Here is a 22,008-nt window from a genome sequence, read left to right on the forward strand (position 1 = left end):
ACTCTTCCTTAACTTCCTTAATATTAAATGTAGTTTTATGTCTGGAAAAATTCAGTAAGTATAAAAATCCCACTTCCAATTTTTGTTGAGTATATCCATAAACAAGTGTATTACAAACATATGGGGGGGGGTTTCTGAATAAAGCTGCACCAGCCTAATAGATATTTGATTTCTATAATCATTAATGGTTTTCAAAATATCCCAGATTCTGACTGTTTGTGGAAATAAAATGTTTGCTTACTAAGACTGGAAATATGGGTGATTACTGAACAGAGGACAAGAGTTAAAGAAAACTTCCTGTTTTCGGAATTAAAACTTTAGTTTTCCCCTGTAAAACTTTATACCGGTATTCCCTATAATTAGAATGGACATTCGACACATTCTATGTTAAATTTTATGAGGTGTCCAGTTGGGAACAGTACACACTGCAGACTGATCCAAATGGACCTTTAAGTGAGCTTCTTCAGTAGCTGCTAAAGCAAAAACAAATACTTGAGAACATGAAATCTACAGTGCATGTGTGTCTTGTTTTAGGACCCATATATGACGAAAAGCAGTTAGCCAATGTCATGATGTACATTAGTGGGTTATTATCACTATAGACTATAAATGAAGGTGCATAGAAGACGTAATCTCTCAATCTTTCTTCTCTGCAGGTGTTAGGGTTCTGGATGCACAGGTAATCACCCCAAATGTTCCCTCGTGATGCTGATACATGACTGACCCCAGGGCCTCATTTGAGGCATCGGCATGTGAGGTGAACGGGTAGGCCATGATTGGAGGATTGGACAGAATATCAATCAACTATTCGATTGATGTAGTTCTGTCCATGTCACTTGGTTGGCAGGTAATTATCCTGTTCCCTTGGGAGTTCTTGTCTTTCTTTTTGAAGCCATGGTATTTGGGATTGGAAAGAAGATCGTACAGTGATTTTGACATCCTCCAAAATTCCTTTATAAATCCCTTGTAACAGCAAAGGATCCCAGCCAATTTATTAACTGCCCTCCCCATGGAAGGGGTGCTTTCTTTCAAAGCCTGTACATCAGCAATGTCTTTCGGTACATTTCCTACGCCTCAGCTGACACCATCTATCCACAATAGCACACTGTCTTCGTGAAAAAAAATCACATTTAATTGGTTGCAGTTTGATACCCCATTTCTGCTGACTTTTGAGAATTTTCCTACATCCTCCACATGGTCCCTGAAATCTTTGCTGTAGATGAGTAAATTATCAAGGTAGGGTATGCACATTTCACCCTCAAGTCTTCCAGGCATTCTTCCATGCATTACTGGGATGCTGCAGGGGCATTAGTAAACCCAGAAGGAATGAAAACCCATTCCTATAAACCCCAGAGTGTGATGAGTGTGTGCACTTTGTTCACCTGAGGATGTTTTATTTTTATCAAGGACAGAGACCCAGGAGTTTTCCACCCAAGCAATTGAGGATCTCTTGAATTATGGGTATATGATGTCTTGTTTAACTTTGTATGGTCTAGACATAGTTGTAATGTGCCATCCTTTTTTCTGACACAAATCAGAGATAATAATGTGTTAACTTAGACCTTTTTGTCCACCCTTTTGCAAGAAGATATTTTATGTAGCTCTTCCCTTCATTATACAATGGTCAGGGAATGGCATTAGCATGTTTTCTAGACAGGAGTCTTGTTAGCCAGTTTAATGTCCATTGGTAAAGTTTCAGTACACATTACATCTGAATTTTCCTTTCAAAGGTGTTGCATTCTTCATGCAGCATTTCTCTGATCACTTCCTGATCTTCCTCTGTGAGGTGTTGCAAGTTGACACAAGGGTCCCATACTTCACTAGGGGTTTGTAATGTATCTTTATGCTTGGCTAGCATTGTTGATTGGTTATTAAAATGTTCATGGGGAGGTTCATTCCAGTGTTTCAATGGGGGCTCCTGGCTCCTGTGGTAATTGGATAAGACAGATAGCAGTGATCCACTGTAATCGTCCAATTATGGTTCTCCTTTTTAAATTGATACCATGTTTAGTGACATTCACTCCAATCTGATGAGAGTTTCCTTTTGGGACACATATTAGCTGTTCTGTAATATCTGGTCCTTCAGGCCAGGGTGCTGTTTCCTTTGGAATAAAAGTTTCCCTCTGTGCAATTGGTTCTTGCTATACACTTCACTTCAGCATCTTGTCCTCTCAGAAGAGTGGTATCTCCTATTTGTTTCTTCATGTGCAAATATCCGCTGTCCTTTTGTCTTTCTGCTGTATGACATTAACTATAGTTTTTGCTTGATTTAACTCTGTCTGAAGTGCCAAGGTTAAGAGTTGCACACAAGGTTAGAAAGGGGCATTAGTCTTGATAATCTCTACAGTGACATGGAAACCTATTACAGGTTCCTCCATCTTCCCATGTCACCAGCATAGGGACATTTTTCTTAGTTGCATGATTGGTAGTAGATCTTGATAAGCAGAATTCTATTTCAAACCATTCTTCAAAAGGAACTTTGGTGTCATACACTGCTTTTATATCTAGTCTCCCTTCAGTATCTAACAATTCTTCAATGGGTCTTATGTCTAGCCCTGGGAGATGGTCCTCTTTCCATTTTTTTTTTAATCAGTCATGGATACCTGGGCACCTGTGTCCCGTAATGCTGTTACTTTCTTGTCATTGAGATAACACCACACTAAATAGTTCTTTCAAACTAACTTGGCAAGTTTTCCTGGCTCTCTAGGAGCACCTACATTAAAGCTTTGATGAGCCTCAGGGTTCGATAACTTATTACTGTTCTCTGTGGAACCTTGCTGGATTTGGCAGGTTATTTTATGTTTTCTCCAGTGCTGCATTTGACAGTCTCTTGAACAATACATTTCGTGAAGACACTTTGAACTGTCTTTCATTCCCTTATGTTGGCTAACGGAGCAAGTATATTGGAGCTTCTGTTTTGGATTGATCACGGCCTTTCCCTCTGGTTGTGACCCTCTCTCATTTCCTGATTGCTTCTATTGACCTTACCCTTGCCATCTTCTCGGCCAGTGTGCACTGCTATAACACTTGTAGCAGCAATTGCATCTTTCCGTTGAGTTTCCCCAACTGGCAGTTTTGACAGCATTTCTGAACATTCTTTTGCATTTGTCCTCTCTGGTTAGCATAATTCGGGGAATTAATAGAGGTCTTCCCTGAGATCATGGTCTTTGTGAACACAACTATTTCAATTGCTATATGTTGGATTGCTTCATTGTTCTTTCCCACCCGAGTAACTAATGACTTTGGCAATTTCTGTTCTTTGACAGCAGTGACATTTTCAGTTTCTCCTTTTCTCAAAAGAGATGGCATAGCATTTACCTATAATGGCCTCAGTTGCCCCAATCCACTTATTTTTTTTCCCTGTTCTTATACTTATAATAAGCACACGGGATCTTTATAGCGAAGAAGGTAGCACACCGCATTTATTGAGAAAACAACAGTTAGCATATGCTTTTCAATCACACACACATACACACAGTCCTGTCAGTTGATGTTTATCGTTACCAGTCCAGAGTCTGGATCAATCTAGTGGCCAGCCAGATTGGTCGCAGAGGGGAGCAGGACTCTGTTGGTCGCGATCCGATACTCCTGGAGTGTGGCAAGACGAACCCAAAGTCCCATGGCAAAGCACATTGTTCTTACAGTCCTTTTTCTATGTTGAAGTCTATAGATTTTTGCTGTGTCAGTTTCTGACTGGTTTCTCCTTGATTGGTGTTACCATTCCAAAACACCTCTGAGAGAGTCATCCTGTCCTGGTTTCAATTTAATCAATTGTCTTTAGGGGTGCCAGCCTTCACCTTAGGGTTGTCAGTTTGCCCTTCCTCAATCATGGATACGCGTTGATGGTTCTTTGGTGACAACAAATCCCGATAAGTGTCTTTGCTCCTCCTTTCTTGACCATCTGGTTAACAATGGCCTTCACACCTTATCTTTTCCTGATACATGCATTCCTCATTCACACAAGCAGTCTCTTACAGAGACCAAACAGTCTTTTATAGAGACTTTGAGAATACAAACAGTAGTATTTTATATCGAGCAAAAAGGCATTGCAAATTAAACCTTGCTAAGTTTTACAATCAATAACTAAGACAATTTACATTGAGACCCAGACCTTCAATGTTTCTCTAATCTACTTAACATAGACACAATACAGAATCCTGTCTCTTACTAACTGAACCTTAAAACAAAGAACTAAAGAGGGCCCAATTTGTAATGCATATGGGAAAACAGAATCTCATAGTCCCAGAGGGTCATTCCTTTCTGCTATTCAAATGGGGGTGACTAGCAGGATGAAATCAAATTATACATTAATTCTTATAGTGCAATTCTAAAATCCTGCCACTGTCATATTCTCATTGTGCATACCCGTCCCTATAGACTGTAGAAACTGACTTTGGACCAGTTCAGTTTATTTTAGTTAGATTTCATCTTCTTGATGTTAAGATAATTTTGTGATGAAGATCCATGACATATGCCAGGAAATCCAGTGGAGTCTTTTTGGGTTCTTGAACGGCCTTAATTGATTTCTGATAGAGATTGGTGGCTTTTTTTCCCACGATAATGTGCTCATAGAATCTGCCTTTGCTTGGGCAATGTGAGATCACATTTGCCCTCCAGATAACTTGGGAGTTTTAATCTTGGGCTGACTGTACATCTTCTATAATGTCTGGCTCTCAATAACCCTTCTTTAATCCATTTTCAATTTGGTATTCCAGACTTACTAAACTGAATTTGTCCTTTTGTGTGGAATCACCAATCTGTCCTGTAATTCTGAAATCTATCCTAAATACTGATTGCAGATTTTGCTGGATCCGAGGGTGCGTTCCCATATTACCTCAATTTTCAATAGGTTGCACTGATTCAATTTTCATCAGTTTAGCTCCAAATTGCTCTGTTGTTTTTTTGATGCTGCAGCTCTACCTGTTTCCAGTTCTGGTTTTCATGCCTGAGTGGGGTTTTCTTGATTAGCCGTTTCTGGATCTGGTCTGCCCTTCTCTTTCTGAATCAGATCCTGTGATCATTCTGATGAAGTAATATAGACATTGTCTCATCTTCCATTGAGCTAACAGATTCACCTGCTAAAGGCTGCAGATTATATTGGATCAAACCTCCGTGGCTTTTGCCCGGCAATTTGCAGCCATTTAGTCACAGTCAGGAGCTCCCACGTAGCCAGGAACACAGGCAGCTTTCAGTCTCAAGCAGCAAGTTTTCAGTCACTGCCATTTTGTGGCCTGCTCAATAGCACTCCTTCAAAAGGGCCCCGAACAAATAAGCTTAGTAGGACGTTCAAATTTGTTACACCCTTAATGACAGGATTCAGTTTTTCAGAGAGAACATTACTTATTCTGGGAATTGAAGCCTTTTGCTTTAGGTGCTTCTTGCAGACAGAGACCTCCCCAATTTCCAGCGCCAGGCCAGCCTCCTCTTGCTGCCACAGCAGCACGTTGTCTGAGCACTCCAGCCTCTGCAGTAACCCAGTCAGCCTGCCCCTATACTTAAGGGGCATCTCCCATTTCTCTTCTTATATAATTTATATCCCCATTAACAAAAATACATACAATGATAAACAAATATTGAAATTACTACTGAATACCAACAATGTGAACATATTTCTAAAATGTCTATTCCAGGGCCCACACATAGCCATGGGGATTCTTTTTTTGATCACTAGTGGAAGGCCATATTGAATTGTATTAAGGTGGATTCTGCTTAATAACAATATTTCACTCCTGGTTGTTAAATACTGCCAGATTTCATGTTCTCAGAGCCTGACCCAAAGCCCATTGAAGTCAATGGGCTTTGGCCCAGGCCTAAATATAGGAAATAATGGCAGTAATTTGGCAAGTCGCATGATGCACTGATTTTAGTGATGATTTTTTTTAATAGCACCTATATAATAGTGGACATGCTTAACTCTTACAGATGTCTGCTAGACATGGCAGGCACAGAGGCACAGTGTGGTAAATGAATCAGGGTGATGGTTCTATAGCACCTCACAACATGAAACACCAGTTCAGGACAGATAATGACTAATACCATTCTCAACTAAAACTTCATGGGGACTCTCAGAAGGGAGTATGTAATTATGTAAATTGAAATTTATCCAGGACACCACCAGGATTAACACCAGCACTCACACAGAGTGATGTAGACTGTTTAATTACCAAAAATGGCCAGGACTTCAATATGGTGTTGTGTCTAGAAACAAACAAGAACAACCACAACAAAAAACCCCAGGTCCTTCAACTGAATAGTATGCCTATTTCCATGCTCGGGCAGTGGTTCAATACTGATGTGGTGGAGAGCATGCCACACCACCAGTGCCACTTTCCTGTACCATTGCTCAGAGCTCCCCTTCCATCCCATCCTTGGGCATCTCACTTGGCCTGGCCCTGCTTAGCTTGTGAGATCCAATGAAATCACAGTGCAAGATAAGGCTACAGACAATCCACTGGCTATGCTTTGCTGATAGCTGTGAGAGCTATATGGGAGCAGGCACGCACTGTTACAAAGGCTAGATCAGGAGCCACTATTATGCCATTAGGTGAACACTGGGAAGTAATACGTTATATTTCTGAAAAGTGAACATTAACAAATGCATGCTGAAGAGAAGCCTGTTTCTGTTGCATACATTGTGGGAGTCTTAATGCCTACTTAGACACCTAAATAGATGGCTGACTTTTAAAGCTGCTGAGAACCCTAGCGTTCCCACTAAAGTCAATAGGGACTGGAGTTGCCTGGCTTCTATGAAAATCAGACCACTTACAGTTAGGTGCCTAAATAAGGCTTTAGATGCATAACTTTGAGCACCCAAGTTTAAAAACCTTGGTCTGTATGTAACTGTTGCCTTTGATCATGCTGAGACCAAGGGTGACCTGCTGCGTAAGTGTGGGGGCAGTTTGAATGCATGGACTCATTTCTGCCAGAACTTCAGTATAATTTGCTGAAGAGAATATGTATCTTGTTCATTTGAGCCTCATCCTGGGGAAGAGATACCTACCTCTCTAGGGGCCTAATCCACTTCCCATTCGGTGAATCAGAGAAAGACCCAAGTGATTTCAGTGGGAACAGGATCAGGTTCCAGATGTACAGTGCAGTTTCCTGTGTCAATCTGAAAGACACAAAAAAGGGCAAAAAAAAAAAAATTGGGATGGTTGGGTTTTGCAAATCTTTGTCAGATTACTTTGTAATACCATGAATAGGTCACAGTTATTCTTAGCATTTTTGGGTCTGCCTGCAAAATGTTTGGTTTTAGCTGTACTGATTTTCCCATTAAAACTAGTAGAGTTTGCGTTCAACGGTTACATTATTTTAGTCTTGTTATGTAAACGTATAAACACACAGGAACAAGAGCTTGCCCTTTAACTGCAGCTTGTAGCTCTTTGTTCTTCTCAGCAGCCACTGAGCTCCACCAGCCAACACAGCAAGGGTGACCTTTGCTCTCTTTAGTCATTTCCTACCTCCTTACACACTAGCAGCTGCTCTACATGATAGCAAATGCCTGTTGACCACAATCACAGCACAAAGAAAAGGCAGCCTAGGGAGTTTGGGGAAGGTTGGTGAAATAATTTGTTGGGATAGACCCATTTTACATAAAATGTGGGAAAGTGAGAGCAGATTTAGGTTCCTCAGAGCTCCTTCTGCATCAGTGTAGCTCACCTGCTTTTTCTTTTTCATCCTACCGATTGGTTTATAGTGGTTTCCACTTATCTCAACATGGCTGAATATGTATTACTCATAAAAAACATTCTCCTTGACATTATGAGCTTGTGCCTTGTGGGCCCAAAGCCAGCATTAGCAGTTCAGATGCACGTCCCATGTTCTTTCTATGTTTCTTTTATCCATAACCTTTTGTGTTCCATACCTTGAGCACAGCCAGATTTTCTTACTATATTGTACAGTAAAATGCTTTCAGTTAGCTATGAAAGGCAGTGGTTGAAACACAACTCAGTGGAAGTCTTTGCAGTGAAGCACTATAATGGCTGAGCATGTGGACTGTCCACCACTTTTTATGGAGTGTTGCACTTGAAGAAAGCAATAATCAAACCTGAAGCTCAATGCTGAGCTGCTCATCATGTGCCTGGGAGTGTGACTGCTGTGAATTGCCATATAGGGGCAGGGAAAGGAGGCTATGATGATACACATGTTAGGACAGAGGCTGCAAGCAGGCTGTGGTCTTTGTAGGTGCTATTGTGAGTTAATGACACTTAGTATAAGCATCTATTGGAGTGGGGTTTTGTTTTTTCTTTTTTCTTTTAATCACGCTGAGATCTGCAGTGGTATGAACTAATCCTCGCATGCAAAACTCTGTCCTCTGCAAGGACAAACAGAGAGCTTAAGCACAAGCAGTGTAGTGCCCTCAGAACTAATTCTCAAGAAACAAAAAAGAGAGATAAGTTGTAATTTTCCCTTTCTTGGGTGAGTGAAAAGGAAGAAGATCCAAAGCACCATTAAAAGAAGAATTTATTGTGAGGCGTCAGTAGGAAGTGGGAGGCATCTCCTGGAGATAAAACCATGGCTTGATTTCCTGTCACTGTATAGTGCATAACCCAGACACACTTTAAGCCTGTAGTAACTCTCCCTTTCCCTTAAGCGCTGTAGGGCCCTTGCAAACTCGGGCAGCATAGTTCACACACTCAGTGAAAATATCCCACCATATCAATCACTGTCAGCCTTCTGCAGGGTAAAAGCTTCTCCAGGAGGCCTACTACTCTGCTGCTACTGCACATCCAGTCTGGGAATCACGGGGATCTCCAAGGGACATTTCCTAAATTCTGAAGTAGTCCAATAGGCTTTAGTATAGAAAATAAATTGCACTCAGCAGCTGTTGTCAGCAGTAATTTAAAAGCAGGGTATAAAACTTTTATGGAAATACTTTACACTGCTTTGCCTTAAGCCAACAGAAATGATTTACGTGCTGTTTACAATACACTGGGCCAAATCCCACTCGCTGATGTGACACCAGGGTGGCTTTGTGCCCATTGTGTTTGACATCCACGTGTATGGTTTGGGCCCCACTCTTGCAATTCTTCCTTTCACAAAAACTCCCCTGGATACAGTTACTGAAGTTGGGGGCAGAGGAGGGGGGTTTTGCCCATGAAAGGCAAGCAGGCAAAGCCCTCTTTTGTGGATCATAATAATAATTATAAAAAATAATTAATAAAATGACAAAAAATCTTTGTACATTTTTGCCCTTTCCCAATGTATACGTCGGGGGTAGGCAACCTATGGCATGCGTGCTAAAGGCGGCACATGAGCTGATTTTCAGTGGCACTCACACTGCCTGGGTCCTGGCCACCGGGCTGGGGGGGCTCTGCATTTTAACTTAATTTTAAATGAAGTTTCTTAAACATTTTAAAAACCTTATTTACTTTACATACAACAATAGTTTAGTTATATATTAAATACTTATAGAATGAGACCTTCTAAAAATGTTAAAATGTATTACTGGCATGCAAAACCTTAAATTGGAGTGAATAAAAATGAAGACTCAGCACACCACTTCTGAAAGGTTGCTGACCCCTGGTATACATGATTACTCTGGCCTAATAATGCTTAAAATTCAGTGTACAAAACCCAGCGACTGAAGTCCTGTAATCAATAGGCATTTTGCCATTGACTTCAATGGGGCCAGGGTTTCACCCAGATATTTTCAAACTTGGCTCCTCAGGTACATATGTTAAATTGATTTCAATAATACAACACAACTTCAGGGCCTGGTCATGCTAGCTCTCTGTATTCATAGCTTGTGCTGAAATCAAAGGGACTGTTTGTAGGCTCCACCCCCTTCTTATACACAGTGTCTGTCAAACAAAAAATACGTGGCAGAGTTAAATAATACATTTCACCAGCTCAAATGAAAGCTAACAGCAGAGAAGAGAGAAAATAGGCGAGAGAGATGTTTTGAGCTGATTTTGGAAGGTGGTGAGACAGAAAATATTGGAAGGTATGGGAACTGACATTTCAGCCTAATCCACCAGCTTTATAAATAGTGTATATTTACATATGTGCAATCACACACACACAGAAATTACAATTAAAAAGTCATTGTTTACCAATATCTATGCACAAAGGTGTTTGAATACTATAGTTATTTCCTGTAATTTTTCACTTTTCAATATGGATTAATAGATTTGAAGGTGAGAAGGTACCACTAAGATCATCAAGTCTTACCTCCTGTATAACACTGGCCATTAAACACCCGCCCCCCCCCCTTCCTGGCTTCTGTTTGAACTATACTATGTCTTTACATGGACAGCTCATCCTGATTTTAAAGGAAAATCCAACATGGCCTTAGGTCAAGTGGTCCAATGACTAATTATCCTCACTGTTAAAAATGTGTGCCTCAGTTCAAGTCTGAATTATTCTAGCTTCAGCTTCCAGACATTGGAGCTTGTGACGCCTTTTTTTCCTGCTAGGTTAAAGAGGCATCTGCTATCAATCAGAAATTTCCTCCCCAGTGTAAGTACTTATAGATCGTGTTTATCACCGCTTAAATCTTGGGAGGGAACCTGAGGAACGATTGGTAATACACAGGGCTTAAATTCAACCAGAGCCCAGCAGAGTGGAGCTCTGGTAAATATTTTCAGAGCTGTGGAAGCCTGGCTAAAGCTCCAAGCCCTGGAGTCCCCCCACCCCTGTGGGGCTAAAGCCCAAAGCCTCAGTGCTCCCGTCCCTCCCCTGGCCTCCCGCAGGGCTAACGCCCTGAGCCCTAATGGGGGGCAGGAATCCGGGAAATAATCATTGAGAATTTAAGCCCTGGTAAGGTATAGAAGGAAACTGCAGAAGCTGTTGGGAAATGTTGACATTTTAGTGCTGACCACTGTCTGTAAACAACTATGCTTCCTAGACTGTGCCTTCAGGCACAATCCTGAGCAAGGGGCGGTGTGTAAACGTACCACGTACAGTAGCTCAGGAAGCTCTGTGCCTCGGGGACACAATTCCCATCCGCCTTCTCCCTCAACACTATGATAATGAAATAGTCTGGTTCTACAACATTAGGCTGGACTACACAGCCTTAACTTGGCCTGGCTCCCTGTGCAGATGTCTGTCATGAGAGTGTTTAATTCCATGATACTGTATCTCAAGCAATATCAAGCCATACAGTTTTTGTCTACAGAGCAAGGTACTCACGGTTTAATCTATTTCAAACTAAATATGTTGTGGCTCATCCTGCATTGTTTACTCTAGCAGAGCTTTCCTGGGCATCAGTGAGTCCAGCACTGGGTTTGTGCCCAGGCGTGGGGGTATGACCTTTCAGGGAAAGATGAGTCTGCCAGCATAACTCATGTGAGGGCTTGAGCACTCCTAAAGTTCAGCATGAGGCGTAAAACCAGGCATAAATACTGTATGTTATGTTACACTGGCTTCTCTCGCTCCTATATTTGTGTGTGTATGTTTCTATAGGGTCTGCTTGGTAGTCCTTAGAAAGTAAACTAGCTCTCTTGTAGTTTTTGAGACAGCTGGACGTGGAGGAAGTGGTGGTATTTGAGGCCATGGCGGTACCGATGCAGCTGCGCCACCGTAAGATTGCTCATGTAGCCGCTCATAATAAAAGCGCCTCAATAAGCAGCAGTAGCTAGGCTGGTGGGAGACGCTCCCCCACTGACATCGCACTGTGCACACTACCACTTATGCCAGCCAAACTTATGTCACTCAGGGGGTGTTTTTTCAGGTTTTTTTTGGCAATGTTTGATATAAGACATGGCCTTAGTCTCAAGCCTTATTTGCCATGCCAGTCTGGACTCTTTAGATACAAGTAAAGGGTCAAGGCCACTAGCAGACCACTATGGGTATCTTTTAAAAATATGTAAATCTGTGAGCATGGGAGCAGAGGCCCCAGTTACTATTTAGAAATAAGCCCCACGTTGTATTATGACATTTGCACTTTTAGACCAGAGGTGCTTGACTTCTCCATCCCCCATAACCATCCTTCCTACAGGGGCTCCCAAGTCCTCTTCACTCTGTCCTACGGCTGCTTAAAAATATTTTTGTTTGACAGTTGGACAGCCTCCTCTAGCTGATGCCATGAAGGAGCCCTTGTTGTCATCTGGTGGCAGTTTCACTGGTTGTGGGGAAGGGGAGGTCAAAATCCTGACGCCTGCCAAAATTGTTTTAATTCATTTTTTTTTTAAACCAAGTGAGGATCAGAGAAAAGGTGATTCCAACTGTGTTTTAACTGTAGGAGGCATTTCTGAGGATGCAAAAGCCTGCTGTATTTGTTGGAGTTGATCTATTACCAAAGCATTAAAAATGCACATGCACAGGACACAACCTTTAAGGAAATGTAATAAGCCACTCATGAGTTAACAAAATAAACTCCAGCTACTCCTCTCAAAACCCATATTAGCCAGATGGAGAAGCTCATGTGTTATAAATCTTTCTGTTCAGATGGGTTGTACTGAGCCTCTTGTTTGCATGTAAAACATTTTTTTGATTTGCCAAGAGTTCTTCATCCATATAGAAAAATAAAAGTGTATTTTAAAAGTGTAAATGCATGTATAATGATTTAAATTAAACTATATATCAGCCTTTAATAAGTATACATGTTTTGCCTCTTTCTCAGAAGTGTTGCCTCTTCCATCCTCAAGGTGTCAGAATTGCTGTTTCTCTCACACAGACTGTGACTTTCTTGAAAAGAGAAGAACTGTGAGAACTCCTTCACTCCTGATGCAAAACTGCAGTAGAAGGTTATTCCAGAGAATGTCTTTCATACCAGCCGTACCCAAAGTATATCATGGAGATAAAATGATATGGTTTCAAAGTGAAAACAGCACTCAAAAGCAGAGGGAGAAAGAAATGATGAGATTTGGGCATGGTAGAAAAAAGAAGATGACTTATTAGAGCAGCTTGTGTGCTCTAACAGACAGGGCACTGGACTGGGAACTAGGATGCCTGGGTTCTACTTCTGGCTCTACCACTCATCTCCCATGTTACCGTGGAAAACTTATTTCACTTCTATTTTCCCTCCTAATCTTTGTCTTGCCTAATTGCACTGTAAGCTTTTAGGGGAGGAGCTGTCTCATGCTATGTTACAAACAGTGATTCATTGTGGTTTCAGTGGTTAGAATGCTAAGCCTGGGCTGCGCGACCTGGGTTCACAAACAGCCAGGATGACCTGGAGTGAGTTTTAGTGCTTGTCTACACTACAGGGTTAAGTCAGCCTAAGTTACGCTATTCCAGCTGTGTGAATAACATATCTGGAGATGACATAACTTAGGTTGACTTACTGTGGTGTATGCACTGCACTGCATTGACTTACCTTACTCTTCTTACCTTACTCTTACCTTAATCTTGGCCAGGATTCCCTGAAGGAAAGGAGGAGCACTAACCTTAAATTGTAACACTTGCTACTGTGTCTACTTTGATACTTAAGGTTGTGCTGTTAAGGATTTGATTAGGTTTATTGTATTCAGTTTCTCTTATAACAGGGGTGGGCAAACTTTTTGGCCTGAGCGCCACATCGGGGTTCCAAAACTGTATGGAGGGCCTGGTAGGGAAGGCTGACCCTATTAATCTTCATGGATGGTTAAGGGGTGAGCCTGGGTATGAGCAGGCAAGAAGAAAGGGGTGGGTAACACCAACTGTCAAGCTCAAACTGTTGGCTCAGAGAGTGGTGCTATAAGGAAGACTTTGGGATGTTCAAAATGAAACCGTCAAATCAGTCTACAGCTTTTGCTATGTGGGTTCTATATTTAGCAACTCCTCCAATTCTCACAGGGAGGTTCTCCATCAGATTGGCATCACTGTTTACAATGGATATGGAATCAACATCATCTTAGTATGACAACCAAGTTCAGGATTTATATGAGCTGTATCCTCCCCTTACTGTTGTACAGCTGTAAAACATGGCCACTATGCCGCGCAGACTGGACAAAGCTGGAAGGCTTTCCACACAAAATGGCAACGTTGTATATTGGGCATAAAGTGGAATGATTTCATCTGTAATGCAGATGTTTATGGTTGTTCGGGTTTGCAGACTACGGGAGCCATTGTCCACAGGAGGTGCCTTACACTTTTTGGACATGTCGCAAAGATGCCACAAGACGTACCAGCCAACGCCATTCTCCAGGCGGCTTGTAACATCCAGGATAAAATTCCACCAACCGAGGGGTGGAGGCGGCCCATAGGCAGACCACTACATTACATGGGTTCATCAAGTCTGTTCCAATGTTGGACTCTCAGGCCGTCAAGCCTTCGCAGTTGTGCAGGAACGCACCAAATGGCGAACGATCGCTACAGCTGACTGGCTGGCTAAGCGTTGAAGACGAAGCAGCAGCATTTGAATGAATCATTTCTTCCAGTCCATGAAAGTGCCTGTGCGTTTACCAAAAGACATTTAGATGAATCTGCTTCTGTCATCTGCAAGTTTAACCCTCCTTGGAGCGTCATCCTAATGGGTATCACTGAACCTAGTATCTCTGGCTCCTTCATCTACCCATTTCATCCTCAGCACATCACCAGTAGCAGTGCTAAGGAAATTTTAGGTCGAACGCTATAACCCAACTTTAGTTGCAGATGCTGTTATTAAGGATAGGCACTTCTGACTGTGCCTTCTTAGTCCTCTGTTATGGTTACAGGGCTTTTTACAGCACTGCAGGTGCCCTCCCTAAAGTCCAATGGTGTCTTTGTAACTTAGTAAAATGCCAAATACACATAAGGACACAACTGACTTGCCCAGAGCTTACACTGGCAAACTCTACATGGGTAAATTAATAGAGCTGAGTGAAGATACATTTTATTTGATCATGCTTTACTTTCCCTTTGTGTGTGTGGCTGGACTCAGGGAGGGGGCAGTGGTTCAGTGATTCCCAATGGTAGCCTTGCCACTGGCCCTTTCCTCATGTCAATCGGTTACTAGTTGGTTGATACCATCAAAGTTAATAATGATACAGGCAGTTCAGATAGGACTTCTTCAGCTGAAGGATGTTTAAACTATGTAGGCAATTGCTGACAGGATCATGGCTCCTTTACTCTATTAATAGTTACTAAATGTGGGATATCTCTTGCATGGCAAAATATATGCACCTTCTTCCTCCCTTAGCAATCTCTCCCTAAAGAAGGCCTGTTTATAAACCCTCACTAAGAAAAGGCCAGGGAAGATGGTCACACTTGGATGAATGCGCGAGATTTTTAATTGTGCTTGGTATCTAGTTATTTTGGTGAGTGGAGCATCAGAAATACAGAGTTGTTGGACAGAATCACGGACAAACATGCCGCTTATGTAGGATCCCTTAACTGAATTTGCAGAAATTCCCAAGGAATCTAGGAAATCTAAAGTTTTCCTTACTTTTATGCCAATTTAAACTTCATTCTCTTTCACCATTACATGATTTATCTTTTATAAAATGCATTTTAACTTAATTGTAAAGTATACAAGTGTGAACAACTCTGTGGATGATTTGGTGACGATGGTAAGGCTCCGTTGGTCCAGAGGGGAATGTACTATTCTTTAGCATTTTCATGCTACTTAATTGTCCTGATTGCTATAAGAATGCATTTAAAGCTGTAGTACATATACATGTAATAGAGTAGCCACATAACTAACGTGACATTGCAGAAGGACAGTGCAGTGTAAATGCTAAGTGCTTTGCACACAACCTAACCATGCAAAGCACATGGCAGGTGGCCCAGTGTTTGTAAGAGAGGGTCACATGCCAACCCCATTAGCTGGATTATTAGGATTAAGATGGTGATATGTGGTTTGGTTTGGTTTAATGGTAAGATGGAGGAGGGGAATGGGAAAGGCCACCGGGGAAAAGAGCAAGCCAGTGGACACCCCCATCCCCCCAAAATCAAATGCTGTGACCATATAGACAAGCGTAGCATATAGTGCTGTGACCATATAGACAAGTATAGCATATAGATAAGTGGTTCCATATTGTTGCCTCATTTGGTCTGAGTGGTTAGGCGATATTCAGGGCCTTGCAATTGTTCGTTAGGTGGAGAAACTGAAGACAGTCAGGTGGTTCCATGGTGCAGTCCTGCTTCTTTAAAAAGAATGAATATAAGTTCCTGTTTCCCTGAAAACATAGGCACAAACAACAGGAGGCAGTTTATTTGCTCACAAATCCAAGCCTGACTTTCCCACCAGCACTCTGCCCAAAAGCAGCTCTCTCTTGGCTTCCTCTCCGAGCCACGTTCACCAGCGTTTCTCTTGCTTTCGCCTGGCATTCTGCTTCTGATACAGACACAACTGAAATCCAAGGAATGCCTTAGCCCCCTGCATTGCAATCAGTTCACAGGGAACCCCCTCTTATACTCCTTGAGTTAGTCTGTCCTCAGGCCTTCCATGTAGCCTCTGATTTGGGTTTCGATTATTTCAGCCATCTTACTGTAAGCAGAGTCAGGATGAGCTCCACCCTGACAGCTGGTGGTGAGGTGTGGCAAGTTGTGGAAAAGAACATCAGGGCCCGATCTCATTTGCATAGGCACACCCACCCCGCCTAGAATGAGGCCATAGCTGCCCAAATGGTCACTTTGGCTGCTGTGGGATCCCCAGTGTCTCTGTCATTGGGGCAGGAAGAATAAATTGTTACTACCCTGATTATGGGAATCAAGGACAGTGGAACTGTACTTGGCCTTTTGTTATGCTGGAGTGACTCACCATCAACTAAGTAGCACTCGCTAGGCAAGGGACATGGGTTCCAAAACTCTGCGAATTGAGAGAGGCTGGGGATAGGTATTCATACTTGGTGGCATAGGCCCCCTGATGAGGGCTTTACATGCTAATTGCACTTCCTCCTCTCTCTACTGTGCAATATCAGAGCTAATTTTGACTCCATTAGGAATCTAGTTACAGGCTGCTGAGCTGAATTCACTCTGGGCTAATGGTGCACCAGCACTGAGGCTCCCTTACTACAAGCTGAAATCACAAAAGAGCTAAACTTCCGAAGAGCTGAAATCACTGAGTGTTGTGTTAAGTAGTGGGGGAGCCTGAAGATACATGGTGGAGCAGTTTGTGGGACGGTGAGCAGAGCGGCTTGTGGAGCGGAGCCGTTTGCGGGACGGCAAGCAGAGCAGAGCAGCTTGTGGAGCAGAGTGGCTGGTGGAGCAGAGCAGTTGGATGCCTAGAGCAGCTCATGGGGCATCTGGCAGAGCGGAGCCCCATGGAGAGGTGGGGCCATCAGCTTTGGACCACATAAGGTGCCCCTTAACCCCCACTCCCCCTCCCCCCCAATCTCCACCAGGTTGGGAGGTATAACTGCAGATAAACTTTTGAACTCTGGGGCTGCCCTGATCAGGGACAGAGACTTTTGGGTTGTTGGACTTTTGGGACTTTGGGTAATTTTGGGTTGCTGGACTCACGAACCAAAGGGAAAGGACATGCCCCAATTTGCTTGGGGTGGTTTTTTTGCTCATGGGTTGTGTTATGAATCCTGGTGGTGGTGTTTCCCCAACATAATGCCACATTGTTTCTCTCTGTTATTAAAAGACTTTTGCTACACTCAGACTATGTGCTTGCGAGAGGGGAAGTATTGCCTCTTGGAGGCGCCCAGCGGGGGTGGTATGTATTTGTCCCAGGTCACTGGGTGGGGGCTCGAGCCGGTTTTGCATTGTGTTATTGGAATGGAACCCCTAGATATTGAACCCGGCCCTTGTTGCTGCCAACTTTGACAGGCAGAAGGGTTACATTACCTATTAAAGGAGCTTAATTGCTTTTTTTCCATTTAGCCAGAACGAAGGGTGGCAAGCACATGCCTCAGCTTCAGCAAGGTCTGTGATTGCCCGTAAATCACACACACTTGCTGGCAGCTTCCAACACCCTCCGGCATAACAATATATATTCTTAATGTAGTGCTCACACTTCAAGAGATGTAGCCTGGAAACTAATGTATACATTCATAAAGATTTCATTGGTATTTATACCTACATAGTGTAGTGCCCAGTAAAGTGCAACATCATTCAGTTCCCACTAAACAATCTTTGTGAGGCATTCATGACCTCAAAGCTGGATGGATTCTTTACTGCTACATTGACTCTCCCTTTAATCATTCATTAGTGAAAAGTAGCAGATACAGTACAGAGCTTGTTAGAGCAAAACACTTGAATTTTGGCCAAAGCCTGAACAAAAAACCTTTGTACTGTGGTTCTATAAAGGGCTCCAGGAAGAGACCGCCTCTCTCCGCAGCCAGACCACACTCAGCGCTGCTCCAGAGTTGCTACTGCTGGCTCAGGGCTGCAGTACTGTCCAGCTCAGCTCTATACTTCCCCTTTTCAGAAGATTTTGGCCAATAGATCTACATACCGAAGGAAGCACTGGGAGCACTCTTCTCCCATTTCTCACACTGCTGCACGCTGCCACTCAGGGCTTGTGATGTGACACAGAGCGTGTATGGGGCTCATGCCAGGTTGACCTGTGCTGCCTCATCCCATGCTGCAAAACTGGGCTGGTTTTCTACTGCATTTAGGGGTGACGCAGAATGTTGTCCCGAGAAGTTTGATTTTTGACAGTGTAATATTACAGTACGACTGCCAGAAATAGAGGTTTTCTTCAATGAGAGCGCTGCCATATTAAGAATAGTATTTCATTTACATCGTTGCTGTTCAGAAAATAAAAGCTACATTATTTTGTTTTCCTGTGTGATGCTCTATGAAGATCACAACTTCTTTTAAAGAATGGTGCAAGTCATCCACTTAGTAAAGAAACAAAGCATCACGTACCAATTCTGTAAAGAAAATGTTTTATTTAAAGTGTTAAATACCATCACCAGAATGAATTTGATTTACATTAGTTGGTGGTCATTACAGGCCTAATCTGCCCTTTTTTCCCCAACTGTAATTCCCTTTCACTTTTAAAACGTACTATGTACAAGACAGCAGTGATCACTGGAATAGTGCTATTTACATGACTAAATCATAAGTAGAGTTGCAGATGTGTGAAAATTAAAAAAAAATAAATTTTAAAATAAATACTGCATAACGCAAGTATGTACAATCCTTCCATATGGTCGTGTCCTCCTTTTCAAAATTAGAAATAATTTATAGAGGAATATGCATAAAAGAATATGTGACTGCATCTGATAGTATTAGGAAAACAGTTTTGTACTTTTTTTTTTAAATTCTAGGGGATATCGTAGACTGTATGTCTTTAGCATTTATCTGTTGCTGGTACACAGGTGTCTACATTATTTCAATAAACATAGTTTTAACGGTCTGTTCATTAACTTAACATTGATCCATCATATAATCTCAGAATGACAAGACACAGTCTTGATGTGTATCATATTGCACCACATAAAGGAAAAGGCATATAAAGTGATACTGTTGTTACTTTTATGAAACATGGACAGTTTTCTGATGGGCACCATTAATAGGTTTTCAAACAAAATCAGAATAATTCTGTGTGCATGGCCTTAATTTAAAGTTAAATGCAATGTATATTTAAAAAATTATTGCAAGTTTTCACCATTAAACAATAATTATGTATTAAAGGCATATAAAGACCCAGAAAAAGAGAGAAAGTTTATCATTAAATGTAAGCCAGTTACCTTCCCTTTAAATATGAGAAGTAAATGAGCGATCTGGACTTCCAGCACCACCCAATGGTAGTAAATGCCTACTACATGGAGACGGGTATTTTATCATATGTTGACTTTGCATTTAGGCTTGTGGTGATGGTGTCAAATAACTGTTTGATGGTACATGTTCTACTATCTTTAAGGCAATTACAAATCAAAGTTTGACATTTTTATGCAGACCGATGTTCACTAATTACATTGTTGCCATCACAAATATAGACTATGAAAAACCAAACTTTACAGCAGAAGAATTATGAAGAATTAATAATCTTTGTTGAAAGAAAAGGAGTTTCTTTCTTTCTTTATTGAAAGAAAAGGGGTACTTGTGGCACCTTAAGGTGCCACAAGTACTCTTTTTCTTTTTGCGAATACAGACTAACACGGCTGCTACTCTGAAACTAATCTTTGTTGGTTATTATGACTCTAAATATGTAGCAATTTGTTTGGCTGAGTGCAAATGAAACCGCTGAAATTTAGTTCCTAAAAATCAAACATTTGGTTCATTTTTTTTCCTCTCTCCAAGACCTTCAAGAAATTATAGTTCAACCCTTGAATGAATGATGCTGGTGCTGAAAACAAATTTATTGAAGACATCTTACAATGGCCACATGATTCCAGTATTTTGCTGTAGAATTCAATTTGAAGGTGAGAAAAAGTGAAAATAAGTTACCATGCACTGTACAATTAATTGCAAAAAGTTCAAATATCTTCTTTATCAAATACATGCTGAATTACTTTAATGAACTCCCAAGCCATGTTGCAAAATTCTTTTCAACATGCTTGAAAAAAGTAAGCTCTTAAACAATATTTTTGTCCAAGAATTCAGAAATGCAAAACAATCTGCAACCCTGAACCAAATATGGGGCATAAGAATGCAATAAGTCAAAAGGTAGCAGTTTTAGGATATAATGGATCATTCTGGAAAATAAGAGGGGGGAAAAAGAGCCAAAGGAAGATTCAGAAGAGAGAGAAAGGAGGAAGAAGTGTACAATTTTCACATAATGTTGACCTTTACAAGGCTTGTACCTTTTACATTTAATAAATTTAATATAGTACACTTATTTCTTGTCACATAAACAGAATTTTAAATATTAGCTAGAAATTATCATCTTTTATTTTTAATATATGTCTGCAAAAACACAGATCATGATTGGTTTAAAGAATGATAAACGTGGTGTCTTTGTACCACCCTGTTGCATTCTCTCCCCTTTAAAACCATGCACTAGTGAAATTTACTTTTAAAAATAATATAAATTGTTGAAAATGGCTGATTTATTCTTTTTTTTTTGCAAGTTGCAGCCCCAAGAAAATAATTTAAGTGTTCAGCTAAATCTGTGTCCATGCAAAAAAGTTTCTTTAATTTCATACAGTACAATATATCCAAAGAATTTTATTTTTCAGAGAGTCCATCATATCTGGGGTTTCACTGTAGCGATAGCTGGAGTTATGAAGCCTGCCACTATAACTTTTAAAGCATTCTAGTACGAAGAGTTTTCTCTGGTCTTTGTTCCATATCACAGCTGACTTTTTTTTTTTGATGGTCTTACGTTCTTCTGTTGTTCTTCCGACATCTACTGTTCCACTGACTTGTAACATGGCTTCATGGGGGAGAGGGGTAGCTCCATTTCTGTGGCATAAACAGGCTTTGGGGGGCAGTTAAAAGGGAGCAACAAAATAGATATGCCATTGAAAAGGACTTTTGTTGCATGAAACACATTGATCTTTTAGTTTAATCCATGGCTTCAGATTGGACCAAAACTTAAGCGTCACTGAACTCCAAACCTGTTAGTTCTTTACAGCTCCACTCTTTCACCTGAGGGCCTTCCTTAGTGCACAATGTGTGCAACTTCCTCTGAGAACACAGGATCGCTTGGTAGCCCTAGAAACAGGCTCAGAAGACACAACATTAAGCATGCAGTGTTACCAGGGTTTGCGACCTGTAATTTTTTTTTGTAACGCTGGTTGCTATGACAACAGTTTCACAGCTGCTATGAGCGAGCATAAGAAGGTCCTGTTGAACTTTCAAGAGATGACTGGGAAGCTCTTCTAGTCAGAGGAGCCAAAGTTGGATCTACTAAGGAGGAAGGGGGGAAAAGTTTGAACCATCCAATCACCATATTTGACAGGTCCAGTTCATCTAAAAGTATCTGTGCCACTCCCATAAAAGATTTGTGATCCATACGTCCATAGTCTCCCCAAACAATTATCTGTTGGTAAAGGAAACAAAAGATAGAGAAGTTTCAGCAACAACTACGAAAGCTGTGATCTGATGCAATCAATTCTTCAGATGTAACCAGTTACCTATTCACAAACCAACAATCCTAAAGAAAAATGGCCTATTTGACTTTTGGCGTGGGCTAATCCTGGTTCTGCTATAGTGGTGCAGCCATAGAAGTCCCCTGGGCTGTAAACGTATTTGATCATGTTAAATAAGAACTGAAAGATTGAGGCCCAGTGTGAAATGGAGCCCATATATTACAGACAAAAT

General features: G+C 41.5%; 1 protein-coding gene across 50 annotated transcripts in view; it reads right to left on the reverse strand.

Moving 5' to 3' along the window:
• Nucleotides 1-18,666: 18,666 nt before the first annotated feature.
• Nucleotides 18,667-22,008, reverse strand: part of RIMS2 (regulating synaptic membrane exocytosis 2) — a 748,363-nt gene continuing 745,021 nt past the window's right edge. For all 50 annotated transcript variants that reach the window (XM_078851433.1, XM_078851460.1, XM_078851434.1 and 47 more), the window contains one exon: nt 18,667-21,727. In XM_078851433.1, coding sequence (XP_078707559.1) covers nt 21,509-21,727 — 219 coding nt within the window. In that variant the 3' untranslated portion in view covers nt 18,667-21,508. The remainder of the gene's footprint in view (nt 21,728-22,008) is intronic.

Source organism: Lepidochelys kempii, chromosome 2 (assembly GCF_965140285.1).
Source record: "Lepidochelys kempii isolate rLepKem1 chromosome 2, rLepKem1.hap1, whole genome shotgun sequence".
NCBI lineage: Eukaryota > Metazoa > Chordata > Testudines > Cheloniidae > Lepidochelys > Lepidochelys kempii.